Source organism: Saccopteryx bilineata, chromosome 1 (genome assembly GCF_036850765.1).
Source record: "Saccopteryx bilineata isolate mSacBil1 chromosome 1, mSacBil1_pri_phased_curated, whole genome shotgun sequence".
NCBI lineage: Eukaryota > Metazoa > Chordata > Mammalia > Chiroptera > Emballonuridae > Saccopteryx > Saccopteryx bilineata.
Genome location: NC_089490.1, coordinates 93,871,835 through 93,891,779, shown reverse-complemented (window position 1 = coordinate 93,891,779; position 19,945 = coordinate 93,871,835). Strand labels below are relative to the sequence as shown.

The window sequence follows — 19,945 nt, the reverse complement described above, 5'->3', positions numbered from 1 at the left end:
CATCAACTGCCATGAATAGAAGGGACATATCAAAATAAATGGGTGATGCTTTAGAAGCACTTTAAGTTTGTTGTGTGTTCACTTTTTTTTTTTTAATTTAGAAAATTAAATTTAACAGAGGGCATCGATCAACCAGAATAGATTTTGGGCAAACATCTCCACATCATTTGGATAGTCGATTATGTTGTATTCCCATCGCCCAGAGTCAATTCTTCCTCTGTCACCTTATGTTTGTATCCTTCTTTATATCCTTCCCTCAACCTCCCACCCTTCCCCCACATCCGCCCCCTCCCCCCACTTTCATCTCGCACACAGCTGTGGGCGCACATGACAAACTTGGAGCTAAGCAAGTGGGAGCCTGTGGGAGTCATCTGGGGCCATAGAGCCTGTCCAGCTGCCCCTGTACCTAGTGTGCTCCCGCAGAGAGGGGCTCCCTGCTCACAGGTCAGCCCTGCCTAGTCCACAAGGGAGGGGCCTGTCTGCTGGGATCCATTGATTCAGACAAAGAACTAACTGCCAATGACCCTGGAAAGTGACAGGAATTCCATATTTTCTTGACTCTGAAGTCAAGCATTTTTCATCTTTTTTAATTTCTCAATTTAAAACGGGTCTTAAACATGGATGTGTATGTTTATTGCAGTGAGGGTTTTTTGTGTTTTTTTTTTCCTTTTCTATGATATTTTAGAATCTAGAAAAATAGAGATTAATTTGAATTAGGGAAAATGGCTGTTTTGGGAGTTCAAAAATGGTCAAATATGGGCACTTTCCTTTGGTTCAACCCAATGGCATACGGTGAAGCATTATCTTTTTAATCCTCATAGCAGCCTTACCAAGATATGTTTAATCCACTTGGAAACAGAACACCGAGGCCCAGAGAAGCTGAGTAACTTTCCCGAGGTCACAGAGCAAGGAGGTGAGGAGCCAGGACTGGGACCTAGCTCTATCTGGCCCTGTTGTCCATGTTTTTACCACAGTGTAGAATCTCTGCCTAAGCCACCTGTATAGGACCTTTGGGACAATCCTAGCAGTTTTTTTCCAAAGAAAAGAATGTGTTTTAGTATATTTTTAGAAGAGCAGTGGGGGATCCAAGGAGGAAAGGAATTGTCAGCCCCAAAACCCACAGACTCCGTTCTAGGAGAGCCCACTGGTAACCGCGGGTAAGAATCGTGCTTCATTCCCCTTTCGTCCTATGCAGCCGCCCAGTTCTGAGTCCTGAGAACCCAAGTTCACCCCACGTGCATGTACACCCAGCTTTTTCCAAGAGACCTGAATGGCAGGTACCCAACAGTACCTCTAACTCTAAGGGCTCATGTGATTACATTGGGCCCATCCATATAATCTCCCTCTGGAAGGTCAACTGATCAGTAACTTAACTCCTTTGCCCCAAAGGTAACATATTCAGAGGTGCAGTGGGATTTCTCGTGGTGCAGTCAGTCTAAGAGGTCAGGGCACATCATCTTCTAGGGGCTGTAAGTCTGCTTCTCAAACATGTATGTGCATGGGAGTCACCCGCAGAGCGTGTTTCGTGGGTCCTGACTCACTGGCCTCGAGTGAGAGTGTACATTTCTGCAGCCTCCCTGGTGATGCTGCTGCTGCTGCTGGTCAGTGGAGCACATTTGAAGGGCAAAGCTTTAGACCAGAGGAAACAGCCCAGCTCACACCCAAGACAGAATTTCAGTCCTTGAAACCAGCAATTCTCAAACTTAAGGCAGCATCACAATCACCAAAAAAAGAGAGAAAATACAGATGGTTGGGTGTCACCCCCAGCATTTCTCAGTCAGAGCTCTGGGATGGGACTTGGGGATTGATATTTTTTCTTCTTTTTCTTTTCCAAGTGAGAGGAGGGGAGATAGAGAGACAGGCTCCCACAATGTGCCCCGAATGGGATCTACCTGGCAACCCCTATCTGGGGCTGATGCTCTGTCCATCTGGGGCCATGCTCACAACCAAGCTATTTTTAGCACCTGAGGCAAAGGCTTCACGGAGCCATCCTCAGACCTGGGGTAACTGCACTCAAACCTATTGAGCCATGGCTGCGGGAGGGGAAGAGAGAGATAGAAAAGAGAGGGAGAAGGGTGGAGAAGCAGATGGTCACTTTTCCTGTGCCTTGACCAGGAATCAAATCCAGGGCATCCACACACCAGTCCAACACTCTATCACTGAGCCAACAGGCCAGGGCAGGATTGACATTTCTAACAGGCTCCCAGGTGATGCTGCTGGTTTGGTTGGGATCCGCACTTTGAGAATTGCTTCATGAAGCTGGGAGAGGGGCAACCACTTTGTGAGTGTTACAGGAAGGAGCATTCACCATCTTTGTTTATAAAGCATCGTCTTTAAAAGCAGCGTCCCTTTTTTCCATTCAATATGAATGCGTCCCCTTAGGCACCTCTGTGGATCTGTCTGAAGTGACAAGGTGCCTTTTGGGATCTCATCCACTTTAATCAAAGGGTTAGGCTTTCTTTTCATGTGCTGAGCTGTATCCTCTTCTTCGGGAGCACAAAGAAGTCGATTCACAAATAGATTCAACCACTGACATCATGAGTTGTCCCAAACCCATCTTTTTAAAACCAAAACATAATATTTGTTGTTTTTATTTCCAAAGCAACCATTGTGTTGCAGGAACATACAGCTAAAAAGAAAACATCATCATCCCACCCAAAGGTGGCTACTCTATTCTCCCCAACCTTTTCATATAAATACCTGTCAATCTAAATATATACATAGGGTTTTATTTCCAAAAATACATGCAACAAACTGTGTTGCAACCTACTTTTAAGATATATTGTAAATGTCTTTCTGTCTAACTCCCCCTTTTAGCCCCAAGTGTCAACCCCTTCACTCAGGAAAAAGTATCCAAATGTTGTGATTTGTGGCTTCCTCCCTGCACACCTGCTGGTAGAGGGAGACTTGTGAGCAGCAGAGGGCCCCCCGGGGGCGGGGGGGGCAAAAACAGGAGGCATGGGGTTTCATCAGAAGCAGGTGTCCTTGTCCCTGAGCATTCAGGGACAGCTGTCACCCTGCATCACTGATCTGTTCCCCCCTCCTGGTTTTTTTTGGAGAAAGTGATTCAGCTGAGCGCTCCTGAGCCAGAAATGCCACAGCACCGGGATCTAATTCATAAAAAGGCCGAATTAGGACCATTTGCATCTTCGAATCACGATGCAGTCACAGAATCAAAAGGGCTTTCTGTTGGTATTTTCAGGATAATTAGCAGCTTCCAGAATTTTGGAGTATTGATCAAAGTACGTTTGGGGTAAAAACTGATTTTGCATCCTATATGTTATGAAATATGCTTCCCAGTGGATAGTCAATGACTGGAGCGAAAAAGAAGGATTTCATTCCAAGTCAAGCTTTCACCAATGACCCCGCTAGAAATAGACAGTAGAGAAATGAGCAGGCAATTCTGGGGCCTGCCAGGGCGAACTGGATGTGTGGCGTCCAGGGGACTTTCTCTCGGAACCTAAGCTAAGTGTGTGGGCTTTTCTCCCTTGGGGAACACGATCCTGGCAACCACGTGCATGAGGTCGTGTGCGGCCCCCAGCAAAGTGAGCTACTCTCTCTTTTCCCCAGAACGAAGTGATCAGCCAGCAGCTGTGCGTCATCTTCACTCACTGCTACGGGCCCTACCCCATCCCCAAGCTCACGGAGATCAAACGGAAGCAGACCTCGCGCCTGGGTGAGTGCCTCGCTGCCCCGCCCTGCCCTGCCCTGCCCTGCCCTGCCCTGCCCTGCGAGGGCTGTTGCTGTGTGAGTTCAGGACCAGGGAGAAGCAAATGTAGTAGAGAAGGATGGAGAATATTTGAGGGCAAACAAAGCTAGATACCACAGTCAGGCAGGTGGAGATGAGGTTGAACAAGGAGACTCACCAATGCCTTCTGCCTCTAACTGGAAGGGTACAGGGAGTGGCTTCAAGAAGTTCTCTGGAGCCCTGCAGGCAGAATTTTACTCAGAATATTACTCAGCCATGAAAAGAATGAAATCTTACCATGTGTGACAGAATGGATGAACCTAGAGAGCATGATGCTAAGTGAAATAAATTAGAGAATGACAAATACCAAAAGAATTCACTTACGTGGAATTTAAAGAACAAAATAAATGATCAAACAAACTCATAGGTTTAGAGAACAGACTGACGGTTGCCAGATGGGAGGGGGTTTGGAGGGTGGGTGGAAAGGTGAAGGGATTAAGAAATACTAGTTGGCAGTTACCAAATAGTCCTGCAGATGTAAAGCACAGCATAGGGAACACGGTCAATAATATTGTCATAACTATGGTGCCAGGTGGGTACTGGAAACATCAGGGGGAACACTGTATAAAGTATAAGACTGTCTAACCGTTGGGCTGCACACTTGAAGCTAGTACAAAATACTGAATGTGAAAGAAAAAAAAAGGAAATGTTAAGGGAGAAAAAAAGGAAGGAATCTCATATGTAGAAATGTTATTATATTTTTAAAAATATAATAAAACCAATATTGGAGAAAAATAATAAAAGCAGCAAGCCTCAGCTGTGCTTGGCTGCTCTCCCCCTGCCCTCCCCTGGTCCTCCCCCGCCCTTCCCTCAGCTCCCTCTGAAGAACAAGCAGAGGACAGGCATAGCGTTCCTCTAATCTAATGGAGTCCTTCTACAGGGGACTAGGAGGGGAGAGCAATGGGTGCCCCTGGCGTGTGTATACACACACACACACACACACACACACACACACACGAGGGAAACCTACCTGAGCCCAGGAGCCTGGGTGCTCTGGATCGCATCAGAGCAAGAATCATGTTTATTCTTCAGTTACCCCAGACCCCGGGGGGCCGGCCCTGGGAGTCATCCCATGTCACAGCTGAAGAAACGGGGCCTCTGCAGTCCCCGCAGTATCAGCTCAGGTGTAGCTGAGGCCTGAACCAGGTTCATCAGAGGCCGTAATCCCATCATCCTGCGGTTTTAGCTTCTGGGATTTTTCTGGGGGGAATCTTTCCACCAGGCACTGATTGCATTCAGAGGACCCTGGGGCGGCAGCAGCCCGGTGGACCAACCCTGGGAAAAGGCAAAGAAATACTCAGCCTCCTTGAAACCTGAACCTGAGCCTCCTGTTGCAGGGGCCTGTCTCCTTGCTGCACAGGGAATCATAAAATATTAAAGACATGTTAATATTTTAATATTAAAGAATTCCTTCTCCAATGAAGTTTGGGGAACGTTCCTGCTTCCTAGCTCCTTTTCTTGCAAAGACTGGGAAATTACTTACTAAATGGAAACATCTGAAAAGTCTACTCTTTAGCAAAACCACTACTTTTGAAACAAGAGAGCTAGTTTAAATGAGTGAAAAGGCTGAATTCATGAAACTGTTATAAAGTACTTTTGTTCCTGTCGTGAATAACTGGTTGGTTTAAATGACACAACTTTTTGCTAAATGGAAAATTTAGCAGCCGAGTCCAAGGCTGTCTGTCTTCCCTCACACCTATTCCTGTGAGCAAACCAGTATGTACCAAAATCACAAGGATTTCTGCCTTGTAGAAAACAGTGTTAATTAAAATAGTCTAAGTGCAACAAATTATAAAGACCAATCTAATTAATAGACTCTAGAGATTGAAGGTTACATTCCCACAACATAGAAATAACCTGATATCAAGGTGTCTTATAAGACACCAATGTGAGAGCAGATGTTTGCAAGGGCTGTTTAAATGGCACAGCATAAAAATCTGCTTTCCTGTAGCTGTAAGAAGAACGAACATATTTTTTTTCTTCTGAACTTGCTGAGATTTCTTTCATTAGCCATTTTAAGGTTCTCATTTTCTTGCCAAACCTTGGAGTTCCAAGGGTTAGGATAAGAGAAGAAAGGTGGGCCTGAGAGGTCCAAATCTTACAGTATGAAAGGAAAAGGACAGGATATATGTATAATTATCAATAAATAGAGTATGGAACATGTAGTGTTTTGCTTCTCCAGTGTAGCCTTTCAAGCTAAGATAACTAAAGGCTGCCAAATAGTGGCTCTTTAAGGACCTGCTTTATTAAAGGAAAGATAAGAATGAACAGTTACAAGGGTCCCAAACTGGCATCTTTATAGGGCCTGGCAGGTTGTATAAATGAGTGTAGGCAATAGGGATTGGTGGGGACTGTGACAAACTGATTTGCCACACCCCCAATTCTTTGTGATACATTGTCCTTCCATCTCAACGAACTCTGGGAAAGAATGGTAAAAAGAGCTAAAGGGAGGAGATATTAGCAATTTGGGAAGCAGGATGGGGGTGGTTGGAGGTGGACAGTGGGAGTGAGAGGGAGCAAGCAGAGGGAGGCAGGCTACTAAGAAGGGAGAGAAAGTTTCTCCAAACTGTTAACAATTTTTAAATAAATGAAGAAGTACGTTTCTGTCAACTCTGAGGCCTTCCTCATGTAGCCTCTCTTCCCTTTACCTGGATAGTTTTAGAAGTTTGGGGAGGGGGGAAGTTAATAAAAAAAAAATTGAAGCTAGTGGAATTACAGGTGATTTTGACATTTGTATGCTTTTTGGACATGTTTTAAATGGAAACTTTTTAATAGGAAGAGCTGACAGAGAATATGAGTGCAGGACCACCATATGGGGTAGCACAGAGCTTGAGGGCTGAGTGAGGAATGTCAATTCTGGGTCCAAGTTACAGCAGGGTCTGGGAAAAATGGGGCCAGGCCAGGGGTTCAAGGTGCAGCCAGACAGGGTAGACCCAACAGCTGTGGGGTCATGGCCCCCACGAATCCAAGGGGTTGGTTTTCTCAGTCAGTGGTTTAGGCCAGACTAAATCCAGCCATTGGGAGCAGCTGGGGTTTCATTTCAGAACAAACCTTTAAGCCCTGGGGAAGGGCCCCTCAATAATAAGCAGGTCCCCAGGCTAGAAGGGGCCTGATGTCCTGGACAACTTCTGAGAACTAGATTCTGAAGCAGCGGTCAAGGCAGTCTTTCATTCATTCAAAAAACACTGAGGGGCAGTGTGTGTCAACCACCCTGGAGTGCTGCAGCCCAAGTGAGCTAACGGGGAGTGACCTAAGACGAAGCGCCAGGAGAGGTAGAGCCATCTTGCCCTCTGCCTCCGTGGGGACTGACTTGGGAACTGAGCGAGGTGGAGCCTGTAGGGCAGGATGAGGGCGCGGGGTGTTGGTGGATATTCTCAGGTAGGCAGAAGGTAGGTAGTGCTGAGCGGAGGACAGACCGTCACCTTCAGCAGCCCCACATCTAAGTGGCTGAAATGAAGGACAAATGGGAGGATCCTAGTGCTTAATAGTGCCCCTTGAGTCAGAATGTCTGTGTTCAAATCCTGGCTTCTCCATCTGTGACTCGCTTGAACAAGTCACTGTAACTTTTTGCGCCTCAGTTTCCTCAACTGTATACCTGACAGTGGTGCCTGCCCCTGAGGACTGAATAAGCTTACATACGTTAGCACCGGCTTGCACAGTGCCTGGCACGTCATAGTGCCCAATAAGTGCCAGTTATATCTTCTCTGTTATTAGAGATGAGGGCAGGGGACGGGCTCATAGTCCACTGACCCCGGGAAAGAAGGCCTTGGACATCAAATCACCTGGAACACAGCGACAAGCAGGCAGCACTTGCATTAGGCAGGGAGGACACCAAGCCCGAAAGAGGAGGGGAACCAGGGTAGATGACATTCTTAGAGGCAAGGTGGGCAGGTGTTTACCTTTCACACCTGAAAATCACCTGAACTCAGGCTATAGGCCAGTCTTTCGTGGGGCAATGCTACTTCTAATCACAAATAAGCTATGAGGGTTTCCAGTGAAAAGCAGAATTTTGATGATTTGAACATTCCTACGATTGATTTTTTCCTACTGTTTGGTCTTTTTCTAACCATTGAACATTTGAGTATTTTATCCCCTGGAATGCAGACTTCACTCTTCTTTCTGCTAAAGTGACCTTTTCCCCCTTTCCTGTTCTAGATCCTCATTTCCTGAATAATAAGGAAATGTCTGATGTCACCTTTCTGGTAGAAGGAAGACCATTCTATGCTCACAAAGTGCTGTTATTTACAGCCTCTCCAAGGTATGTCTTATCAGTTTGGAAAGCAGGGGAATTATGAGTGTGGCTGTTGCTATTACTATCCTCTGAAGTTCAAAGTTGGTGATATCTCCACTAGACTGGCAGATTATCTTCTCAAAATCAAGGATTCAAGAGTACAGGGCATTTGTGCACTGTGTTCATAGCAACATTCTTCATAATAGGCACAGGTAGAAGCAACCCAGGTGCCCATCTCTGGATGAATGGATAAACACCATGTGGTGCATACATACATTATTCAGCCTTGAAAAAGAATGAAATTATGACACAGGCTACAACATGAATGAAACTCAGGGATGTGATGGAAAGTGAAATAAGTCAGCCGCAAAAAGACACATAGAGTATGATTCCATTTATATGAGGTGCTTCAAGTAATCAAATTCAGAGGCAGGAACTAGACTGGTGGTCACTCGGGCTGGGAGGAGGGGGAATGAGGAGTTAGTGTTTAATGGGCACAGGGTAAGTTCTGGAGATCGGTTGTACAACAGTGTGAATGTACTTAAGATGGTAAAGTTTATGTTACATGTTTTTTACTTACAATGGCCAAAAAAAAAAAAAAAAAGAATACCTGGCAGGCAGCAGCGCAAACAGCAGCACCTCCATGAGACTTAGGCGCCCAGGATTCTGAGCGGACAGAGCACGTGTAGGCAGAGTTCAGCAATCAAAGCTTGGGAACAGAGCATGGATTAGGTCTTAGCCCCTGCGGCCAGGTGCCTCATGCCCTGCACACCCCGGACCCTCACACACAGCAGCCTTGAGAGGCCTGCTCTCAGGCATGCATCACCGACAGACACGGCTCCTGAATCTTACTTTTCCCTGGCTGCGGAGTGGACAACAGTGTGACAGCCTCTTGCGAGCTCCACCTCTGCCCTTCCTTCTCCTTGCAATTTGAGGCGAGGTGGGGTTGACCATGTAGAACCCCGTCACCCAAGGGCCTGAGCAGGACCTGGGAGTCTGGGCCGTGGAGAGAGAGATGCTGAAATGTGGAGGAGGCAGGCCTCCTGGGCGAGCAGGGAGAAGGGACTCCACTTCCAGGAGTGTGTCAGACTGTTGTGGACCGAATGCAAGTAATTATTGATTGGAACTTAAATTTATTAAATTTAAGGAGCCTTTATTAGCCGACCGGCAACCCCCCACTGTCATTCCACACAGGGATTTCAGTGAACAGCCGCGACCTTCGGTGCAAAGCTAGTTTTAAAGCAAAAACTTACATCCTGGTTTACCTGTTTCATTTGCAAAACTGTTAACACAGAGCTTGTACAGTTATTCTGGGGAGCACAGTTTCCTGTCATTCTGTCCTTAGCTAATTATAAAACCACATCCTCATGCCTTATGCCTACATGCTCAGCTAGTTTCTACTATTGTGCAAAGTTTAAAATTTTCCATTGTATTCAGACCTTATTCGCCCCATCACAAGACCAGCCCTCCCTGGATCCTGAAAACATCCACAGTGCCCTCCCCAAAGCCAAAGGGAAACCCCGCATGTCTGCCTGGCCACCACAGGAAAAATATGCTGTCCCCTTGCGTAGTTCTCGGTTGCGACGCTATTGAAAAACTGGATCTATAGTGTGCCAATGTTCATTTCTTAGTTTTGACAAAGGTACCATGGCTCTCTGTATAGGATGTTAATGTTGGGGGCACTGGGTGAAGGTTCGACAGGAACTCTCTGTACGATCTTTGCAACTTGTCTATAAATCTATAGTTATTTCCCAATTAAAAGTTTAATTTAAAAAATAACAGAGAGCGTATTCCTAAATATACTGCTCACAAAAATTAGGGGATATTTTAGCACTTCATATTCATTTTTAAATACCCCTTAATTTTTGTGAGCAGTATATATTGAGTATCAATGTGTTCCAATGGCAGGGTCTCTACACTCAAGGAGCATACAGTTTAGTCAATGGCAGAAAAGTGCATCCAAAACCACAGACAGAAGGTCAGCCATAAGGAGATCCGTAGGCGTCAGATGTTTATTAAATACCTGCGATGGCTCAGACAGGCATTGGCTCGAGGATGCAGCAGAAACAGAAAGGGCAGAATCCCTGCCCTCCGGGAGCCGAGGTTGTATTGGGGGAAAAGACAGGAGCGGAGGGATCGTGAGCAGCAGAGGAGCCCGAAGCCAAGCTCAAGGAAGACTTCCTGAAGGAGGCGGCCTTTGTGATGGGCCATGCAGGACAGATGGGGTTCTCAAAGGCATTTGTTCTTTTCTAATCACCTATTTGAGAATTGACATTGTTCTTTTTAGTTGAGTTTTACCTTCAGGTTGGATTGTGATATCATACAGGGTGGCGGAGGGTTAAATTAGAAATCTGTGGAGATCCATTGCTGTATGTCAGAGTCAGGGGCACAGAGGGGCTGAGTTTCTTGTGCTCTCGGGGCATGTTTGTGAGTCTTGTTCTCTTATTGTGCCGTTGTTCAGGTTCAAAGCACTCCTCTCCAGCAAACCAACAAATGACAGCACCTGCATAGAGATCGGTTATGTGAAGTACCCCATCTTTCAGGTGAGCCCCTGCTGTGGTCTGGAACACACGGCCGTGGGCACAGGGCACAGGGGGCTCCCTCCAGCCCTTGGCCTGTGGATTGGCCCTGCGGTAAATCATCCGTCTCCTGTACTCTCGGACCCTCCTCACTGCCCTTCCCATTTAACATCCATCCATCCATCCCTACACCACCACTTGAGCACCTGCTCTGTGCCTGACCCTGTGCTGGAACCTGGGGACACATTGTAAAGGACAGTCCTCTCCTGGGGACTCCCGGTCCACAGGAGTTAACTCTAAGTAATTACTTAATTTTATACAGTATAATGTGGGGAGGGGTGAGAGAGAGGAGCGAGCCAACGAGCTATGGCAACTCAGACCAGGGAAACTGGGGAAGGCTTCCTGGATGAGGTGTTGGCTGGAATAGTGAAGGCTGGGATGTTGGCGAGCCACAGGAAGGCTAAGGGTTTAAGAAAGATGGGGGTGGGGACAGGTAAAGTGCCAGAAGAGTGATTGAGCCCCATATGATCAAGAAGCAGTGGACTTTAGGGACTCCAGTATCATTTTAACATTGATCTGAACCTAACAGAGGAAGTGCCTTGGTCAAAGGTCAGATGACATTACCTTGTCTCTCTCCTGTTTGGGGGAATCAATACCATTAACCACGGTTCCAGTTTATGTGATGTCTCTGAGGGGGCACAGCATCCTTCCTCCCTATTCCACCCTCCTTCATGCCTGATTTGTAAGATGTGCCCCACAAGGACATTTTAGCAGCTCACAGAAACTCACCCCCAAATTGGCGTTGCAGCTCTCCACCTAGAGCTCCAAGTCTCACCCAGGGCATGAAGCCCAGTGAGCTGCTCCCATCCATCAGGGCAGGCCTACAGGGGAGCCTGGGGTCCCTCAGCGCTGTCCTCTGCCAGCCTGGGTTAAGAAGCTAGCGTGGGTGTCCTGGGATATTTATCAGATTCTGAACAGGACCTTGTTCCTTCCACTTCAATTCTAGAAGGACAGTCCAGGAAACACTAAACACGTGGGTAAGACGTGGCCCTTGGGACACTCATGTTCTAAGACAGTTGACGAGATTCTCAGAGACAAACAGCAGGCCGGGCCGGCCATGAACAGGGTCACAGGGTGGGGGTCCAGATCCTTTGAAGGGCAGAGCTGCACTCTAGGATTTAAATGCTATATTCCCCAGTTTAAACAGATTCCTCCCCCTCTTTAAAATCAGTGTCCCTTGTGTGACCTTGGACAAACTGCCCAACCTTTCTGAGCATCAATTTCTCCATCTAGTGGATGGGAGAGAGGGTATTCCAGGGGCAGGAACAGCATAAACATAAAGGCACAAAAGTGGGAAGTCATGTATTATGTTTGAGGGAAAGTGATTATCAGTCCATTGGCTGGGTCTTCAGGTATATCGGGAAAAACACACTGGGACTATATAGTATGAGCCAAGTGGAGAGAAGACAGGCTAGATGCTGGTTCTTCCCTCTAGTATTGACCCTGGTCCCACACAGGCTGCCAGGAAGACACCATGCCCTCACACTGGCCCCTCAAGTCTGCATTTCCACCTTTAGAGATGTACTCCTTTGGTTATGTTGAAACTTCAAAATAAGATATTCTCCCTCAAATAACCTTAAGCAAAACACCCTCTTCTCTGAGCCTCATTCCCCCCATTTTTAACAAGTTAATCATTATCGACTCTCTGGTGTGGGTCCTTGCAATGATCAGCAGGCAGGAAAATATGCAAACATTCCTCTTGGCATCTGGTGCTTCATGGCTTTAAGGCATAACTGATAAACCACCTCCCTGCTCAGCATACATCCCTGTTGAATAGGCTCCTTTGGACTGAGCATTGGGGAATGGATGAAAGAGGTGCCAAGGCCAAGGTCAGCCTGGGTGAGCCGTCCCACTGGGGTCGGGGCAGCAGAGAGGAGGCTGGAGCCCCAACATGGGCTGGGGAGTTGGTGTTCTCCCACACCTTCGAGTGCCTGTTTCCCCTTTCCCCAACCCCTCCCACATTTTCTACCCAGAGCAAAGTGGCCACAGTCCTTCTGGAGTGGTGGCAGCTGTTTGGTTGAAGGTTTTTTTGGAAGGGGTTGTTTTCTTTAGCTGTTTGGTTTTAAAGTTTCCATGAAACTGCTGCTTTGCTTTAGGGTTAAGGATGGGGAGACCAGTGAAAAAAGCTTGATGGGACTCCAACTGTGAATGAGGCTCTGACCTCTGCTCACACTGGTTATCTGGATTATCCTTGCCATTTTTAGAGATAAAACAACTGAAGCCCAGTGAACTTAAACAATGTGCCCCTGTCTCTGTGCTAATTAGTGATAGCCAGGACTTGAACCTGCTTGTCTGGTGCCAAAGCCCTGGTTGAATACTCTTTCTAAATGGCAAGAGTGGTAAGAACAGCTCCCATTTCTTGAACACTTACTATGTGTAAGGCTCAAAGCTGGTGGTTGTCCACCTGGGCTGCATGCTAGACTCACCTGGGAGCTTTGACAGCGCCCAATGACCAGGCCATGAATCAGACCAGATCAGAATCTGCTCTGGGGCCTAGACATCTGCATTGTCAAGCCTCTGCCCTCCTCCCATTATCCAAGATGGACAACCAGCGCTCTGAGTTACAGTGGTTCTCGAACTTTAGAAGGCTTCAGAATACCCGGCGGGCGGGGGTTTGTTAAAACACAGAAAACTTGTTAAAATGCAGATTCCTGGGCCCCAAACCCAGGATTCCTCATTCTGTAAGCCTGGGCTGCAGCCTGAGAATGTGCATTTCTTACAAGAACTGAGGTGATGCCCGTGCCGCTGGTCCAGGGACCACCCTGAGAACCATGGCTACCCATCATCTCATTCAGCCCTTCCCCCACCTCACAGGCATTGTAGTCTCTGAGGGGTGAAGGAAGTGGCCCAGGCTCCCACTGCTTATCGCGGCCCAGCCGAGCTTCAGACTCAGGCCTAGCTGACGCCCAGGCCTAATCTCTTAACTGTCCCCCATACCATGGGGACTTGGGCCCTCCCTGAAAGTCACCCAGGCCTGAGGAAAGAAGCGGGGGCCCATTAGAGTTTGGTGGCGCAGTGGATAAAGCATCGACCTGGAAATGCTGAGGTTGCCGGTTCGAAACCCTGGGCTTGCCTGGTCAAGGCACATATGGGAGTTGATGCTTCCAGCTCCTCCCCCCGTCTCTCTCTCCTCTCTCTCTCTCTGTCTCTCTCTCCTCTCTAAAATGAATAAACAAACAACAACAAAAAAAGAGTCAGATACTGTTCAAAGTACTTTGTATGTTAAAAAAAAAAAAAGAAAGGTGCATGTCCCCAGCTCTCTGAGTGCTCGGGAAGGGGGCACTTACACCATCAGGCCTGAGACTAAGTAAGAAGGTTCCTGATATGTGAACCTGTCCTGCAATAGGCTTTCAACACATCCGGCAGATTCACTGGGTGAGAGGCCATCACAGGAGAGCACAGCGCATAGGGCCCGAGGCCCGTAATTGCTTCTGACTGGGGAAGGCGCCCTGGCCACAAGAGCCTCAAGCTCCTGTACGGGGCGGCGAGCAAGCCCCGGGGACTTTTCCCTGTGCCGCCTTCTTCCTCATAAAGGAAGAAAAGCCTCATTTGTGGCTTGAAATAGGCCAAGTCTGGCTGAATGCAATCCAGAAGGAGGCTCCCAGGGGCCTGCTCACTGCACTTCCAGGCTGACAGGAGACTTTAGTAAATAAGGCTGCTCCGCGTTTCCTCCCCCGCAGCCCGCTGCGCACCACGCACCGGCAGGAGCCGGACGGCGGGCTGCCGCTGGCCGCGGGGCCTCCGTGAGACTGTGCTCTGCCATTTGAATCCCTGCTTCATGCAGCTTGATGGCTGCCAAGGAAAACAAGTCGGTAACCAGGCCGCTCAGCCTAATGACGGCGGTGTCACCCCCTCGCCAGAAAGGCTTGTGCTGGAGGAGTCTGAAGGTGGCGTGGGACAGCCCTATTTAAATACCATTCACTCTGCGACCTCTGCTGAGAAGCAGCATCTCAAGTCCAGTGCCCAACCTTGAGTAAATGAGATAACAGGGCAGAGAAACGATTTGTGAAAGGCGCTTAGAGTTGTTATTATTGGTTTGGCCTTTATTGAAGAAAGTTTCCAGGAGAATAAATGGACTTTACTACAACATTAAGATGACTGACTGTGTCACTGACGCTGTGCTTACTGTGTCCTCTCTTCCAGCTGGTCATGCAGTATCTCTACTATGGTGGCCCAGAGTCACTTCTCATTAAAAACAACGAGATAATGGAGGTAAGGAATCTGCCGTGTCATTGCGAGGTTGAGGAAAGGGCACCTCTGTAAACTCAGGTCACAGCACCTGTTGGCAGGTCTGGAAGGACCCGTGTTGGGTTTTTGTTTGGATGCAGGCTTTGGGGTCCTGTCTGACTCCTTAGACCTCCCAAACAGGAGGCGTCTCATCACCCCCTGGAAGTCTGGGGTGTTCGGTGCACTAGCCCAACCCCTTTCAGTGAAACCCAATTTTCTCTGGCTTTGGGGGTTGCGGGAAAGGAAATTTGCTCAAGAAGCTGAGTCTCCAAGCACAGCTGGGGCTGAGATATCGTCATCAGGAACTGTCCTTGATGACTTCTTCTCCCTTGTCATTTGTAAGAGAATTATATCGTCTGAAACCATCCTTCACATCACAGCACTGTCCCTGTCCAGAGCTGAGAGCCGGTGACAGGGCTCCCCTGACATCGCTGAGGGTCGACCGTTCCTCCCTCCCAGAGCACCTTAGGCATCCCCTGATTCCCGTCTGCTTTGGGTAATTCAGCCTGCTCGAGGGGCCCTGTTCCTATTCTTTTCTGTCCAAGGCCAAGATCTCCCCTGCTCCTTCCTATAAGTAGAACCTTTGTTGGTTCTCCTACTTTGAGCTAAGGGCTGTGGACCAGAAGCCAAAACCACTGTGATCCTGAGCAAAGGAGATCGAAGCCCATTCAGGTGTCTGAAGTCCAGGGCGGCTGGTTGATCTGAGGTGTCAGAACACTATATCGCCTGTTCACAAGGTGACCCACGCAGTGGTTAAGACATGGACTCTGGGCCAGACTTGGGTTTAAATCCAGGCTCTGCCCCCTCTGAGCTGTGTGATCTGGAACAAGTTATTTCACCACTCTGAACCTCAGTTTCCTTACTTGTAAAATGGGGGTAATAATGTCTACCTTATTGGGTTTTCAGAATGTTAAGAGTTCCTGTGTATTATTAGGTGCTTAGAACAGAGCCTGGCACACAGGGGTTGCTGTAAGAGCTGTGCACTCAATGTGTGGCCCCTGTATCCTCTTCGTACTCCGTGAAAGCTTCCCTGGCACTCCCCGTGTCCCCTGGAAGTTACTTGTCCCTCTGGACCGCCCCTCTGACACTCCTCTACCTCAGCACCAGGCCATCATCTGAGGACATGGTCTCTTTTGTCAACATTGTAAAAAATGCCTTTCAAATCAAAATAATGAACGTACATTTAGATCATGTAAATGATACAGAAGGGGTTGTCAGAAAAGCAGCTCTCCCAGCCCCCTGCTCCCTTTTTTAATCCTTTTCCTGAAGGCAGTCGCTTTGACCTTGTGTTTTAGCTCCTTCTTCCTCTCCCCCAAGCCTGTCGCTTTCTCTACACACATCTGTTGAGCGTCACCCAAGCCCACTGTGCTCAGGGTTGGGATACAGCAGTAATGCAAACAGACAGAGATCCCTGCCCTCCCAGACTCTGGAGAAGGCGATAGCCATGACGTCGTGTCTGGTGTGAGAAGGGCTATGGGGAAGAGAAGCACAGGGTCGGGGGGACAGGCGGGCATGGAGGGAGGTGACCTGAGATGAAGTGGTCTGGGAGGCTTCTCTGAGGAGATGATATTTGAGTGGAGACCTGGATGAACAGAGGGGGCCAACCACCTCCATATCCATCTTACTAAATTACATCATTCATCCTTATTTCTGGACAGAACAATTTTAGGCATTGTGCTTGACCTCTGGCTATGAGAGACGTTTATTGGGTTCCCTGCTATGCCTCCCCTCCCCTCTGCCATCTCCCCCCACGATAAAGTTCTATCGCTGTATCTATTCCTCCAGTGGTACCTCCATGCTTTAAAGGACATACCATACCAGCACTATTTCTGGTCCCCTCACCTCGGGATACCACTGTGGGATGTGAGGACTTTTCTCACCACTGTTCATTTCCTTCCACTTCCCAACCTCTAACAGGCTCTTTTTATGGCTTTTAGCTTCTGTCTGCAGCTAAATTTTTCCAGCTGGAGGCTCTGCAGCGACACTGTGAGATTATCTGTGCGAAAGGCATCAACACAGACAACTGTGTGGATATTTACAACCACGCCAAGGTAATCAACCCGCTCCCGCTGCCCGAGCTAACACCATGCACATGTGGGCGAAGTGTCTCCCCCACAGGCAGACGAGACAGGCAGTGGGAGGATGCCGGGCCTGCTCACTTGGGGCTGACCCACCTGCACCCCTGTGAGATCTGCTTCCTGCTCTAGAAAAGATGCCCTTCCCTTTACACTCCCCTCCAGGGTATAGGGGCCCAGAAGTTTCTGAAGCAGAGTTGTTCTCACATAGTGCCTGCCTCTCCTGTGCATGAGAACTGCACTGCAGATTGATTCAGTGGCCCCTGGGTCCTGCGTTTCTAACAAGCTCCCAGGGGAATCCCCTGCTGCTGGTCAAAGCTACAGCTGGAGTAGCAAGGTTCTGGAACAGAGGTTCTCAAAGTGTGGGCTCCCATCCAGCACTATCAGCTCCATCAGGGGACTTGTGAGAAAGGTAAATTCTAGGACCCCACCCCGGACCTATAGAATCAGAAACTCTGGGGCGAAGCCCGTCTGTGACTTTGCCTGTGGTTCTGGCGCATGCTCAAGCATGACAACTGCTTTTCTAGAGCTGTGGTTACCAGCACAGCTGCTCAGGGGAATCACCTGGACCCTCACCTGGGATCCCTGTGCCTGGGACCTACTGCAGAGCACATAAATCAACCTCTGTGGGTGGAGCCCAGGAAAAAGTGGTTTTTTTTCCAAGCTTCCCATGTGATTCTCAGACGTGGCCAAGACTGAGAATAGGTTGCCAGGACTAGAAAAATCCATGGGTTACTAATCAGGATCACTGGAGAGCATCTAAATGTGTCTAGTCACTCCCCCACCCCCTCTGTGGCCACAGCCGGGTGGCTGCAGTAGGGCCCAGGAATCTGCATTTTTAACAAGCTCCCAGGATGATTGTTGTGACTTCAGCCCTGAGGCCAGTCTTCACTCCAGTTTTTGGAACCACTGATTTGAATCTAGTTTATTTCAAAAGTGGGGATGCTGGGAGCCAAGGGGTTAATTAGTCCCAGTGCCCCTTCATTGAGCTTCATGTGCTGAGGACAGGGGATTGACATTTGCTAGGAAGAAACAATGAAATAAGATCAGAAATTAAAACAAACGAAAAACTTTTCTGTAACTGGAGCTCAGTCCCCTTGTCTCTGACATCGGCCCTGCAGAATGACAACTGATGTGACTAATTCTGTCACTGCTTGTTGTGGAAAACCAGGCTATGTTTGAAATGTTATTTTCTGTCTTAAACATTCGAGGGTTCCTTTTAACGTGCAGGCACCTGTGCCAACAGCCTTGTTGCACCCTCTCTTTTCATCTTGACCACAACCCCCTCGGTAAATGCTATCATTAGTCCCGTGTGATAATGAGGAAACAAGCACAGAGAGGTAAAGTAACCTGCTTAAGGTCACACAGCTATTACCGAGGGTTTTTGCTTGTTTGTTTTGTTTTGGTTTTATTGTGGTAAAAGACATGTAACATGAAATTCACACTTTAACCGCTTCTAGGTGTCCGGTTCAGTGGCAGCAAGCTCAGTGACATTGTGGTGCAGTCGCAACCACTGTCCATCTCCACAGCCATTAACAATAACTCCACATTGCTCTCCTCCCAGCCGCCGGACACCACCATTATACTTTCTGTCCCTACCCCCTTTGACTCTTCTAGGCACCTCACGTAAGTCCTTTTGAGTGAGGACAGTAACATCACACAGCATTTGTCCTTTTGTGACTGGCTTATTTCCCTTAGCACAGTGTCCTCAAGGTTCACCACATTGTAGCATGTGCCAGAATTTCCTTCTCTCTCTTTTTTTTTTTTTAGATTTTATTTATTGATTTTTAGAGAGAGGAAGGGGGGAGAGAATGTAAAAGGGGGGAGAAGCAGGAAGCATCAACTTGTAGTAGTTGCTTCCTATATGTGCCTTGACCGGGCAAGCCCAAGATTTCAAACTGGTGACCTCAGTGTTCCAGGTTAATGCTTTATCCACTGCACCAGCACAGGTTGAGGAGAATATACTTCCTTTTTAAGGCTGAATAATATTCCATATATATATATATATATATATATATATATATAGAGAGAGAGAGAGAGAGAGAGAGAGAGAGAGAGAGAGAGAGAGAAGATAGTTAGATAGATACCAATATACCATTGTTTATTCATTCGTTATTGACATTTAGGCCATTGTGAATATTGCTGTTATGAACATGGGTGAACGAATCTGTGTTCGAGTCCCCACTTTCAGTCCTTTGGGGTATGTCACCAGAAGTATAAACCTAGCTTTGTCTCACTCCAAAGCACAGGTTCTTAACTTTGTGTTTACTGTCTGGCCCAAAAAAAATGTTTGACATGTTTGCAATAATCCCTCATACTCAAAAAATATTTTCTGATTGGTCACCAGTAAATCAAAAAGTACAGCCAAGCTGCTTACTTCATACACGCACGCATCAGATGTTTTGGTTAAGTGATAGTTTTACCAAAATCTGGTTTCTCGTGACTTCACTTTTTTTTTTTTAATCTTAAACTGATTACTTTGCAGAAGAGCATCCAGGAAGATTCTCCCGACCCAGGAGAACAGCCTGATCAGTCTGTGGTCCTCTGCCCACCCCTCAGCCCTTGCCCACAGACACTCAGATTGCCCTGTGAACCCCACATCACAGTGGCTTTGTTGTGGCCTATCACCTCGGTGGTAAGGCCTGCGCTCCAGAGTCCTGGCTGAATCTCTCAGCATCTTGGCAGGCAGCCTCTGTAGCTGTCCTGTATTTAATAATGCAGCCCGGTGCAACGTGAGCCCTGGCCGGGAGCACGTCTGCGCCACGGGCTGAGAACACCTACAGCAATGAACCATCTCTTTTATTTATGCACCTTTGCAGCCAGAGCTTTGCCTTTTTTTTTTTTTTTTGCTGGCCTTGGCCTCCCAGGCCACATCCTCGAGTGTTTCCAGGGCAGCCATCGGTCCTTCCTGATGTGGGCATAGAAGACCGGGCAATGCCAGCACCCCTGCCCTTCCTCTGCTCTGCTTCCCTTGTGCTGTGGACACTGTAGCCCCCGCCAATAATCACATGCCATGTGGGTTCTATTACTGACAGATTGCGCTGCAAATTGAGGCTGATTTAATGGAAGAGACTGAAAGGAAAGA

General features: G+C 47.9%; 1 protein-coding gene across 2 annotated transcripts in view; it reads left to right on the top strand.

Moving 5' to 3' along the window:
- ABTB3 (ankyrin repeat and BTB domain containing 3) overlaps positions 1-19,945 on the top strand; it is a 297,169-nt gene that overhangs the window by 270,104 nt on the left and 7,120 nt on the right. For both annotated transcript variants that reach the window (XM_066260050.1, XM_066260041.1), the window contains 5 exons: positions 3,571-3,676; positions 7,904-8,006; positions 10,441-10,522; positions 14,702-14,770; positions 16,723-16,836. In XM_066260050.1, coding sequence (XP_066116147.1) covers positions 3,571-3,676; positions 7,904-8,006; positions 10,441-10,522; positions 14,702-14,770; positions 16,723-16,836 — 474 coding nt within the window. The remainder of the gene's footprint in view (positions 1-3,570; positions 3,677-7,903; positions 8,007-10,440; positions 10,523-14,701; positions 14,771-16,722; positions 16,837-19,945) is intronic.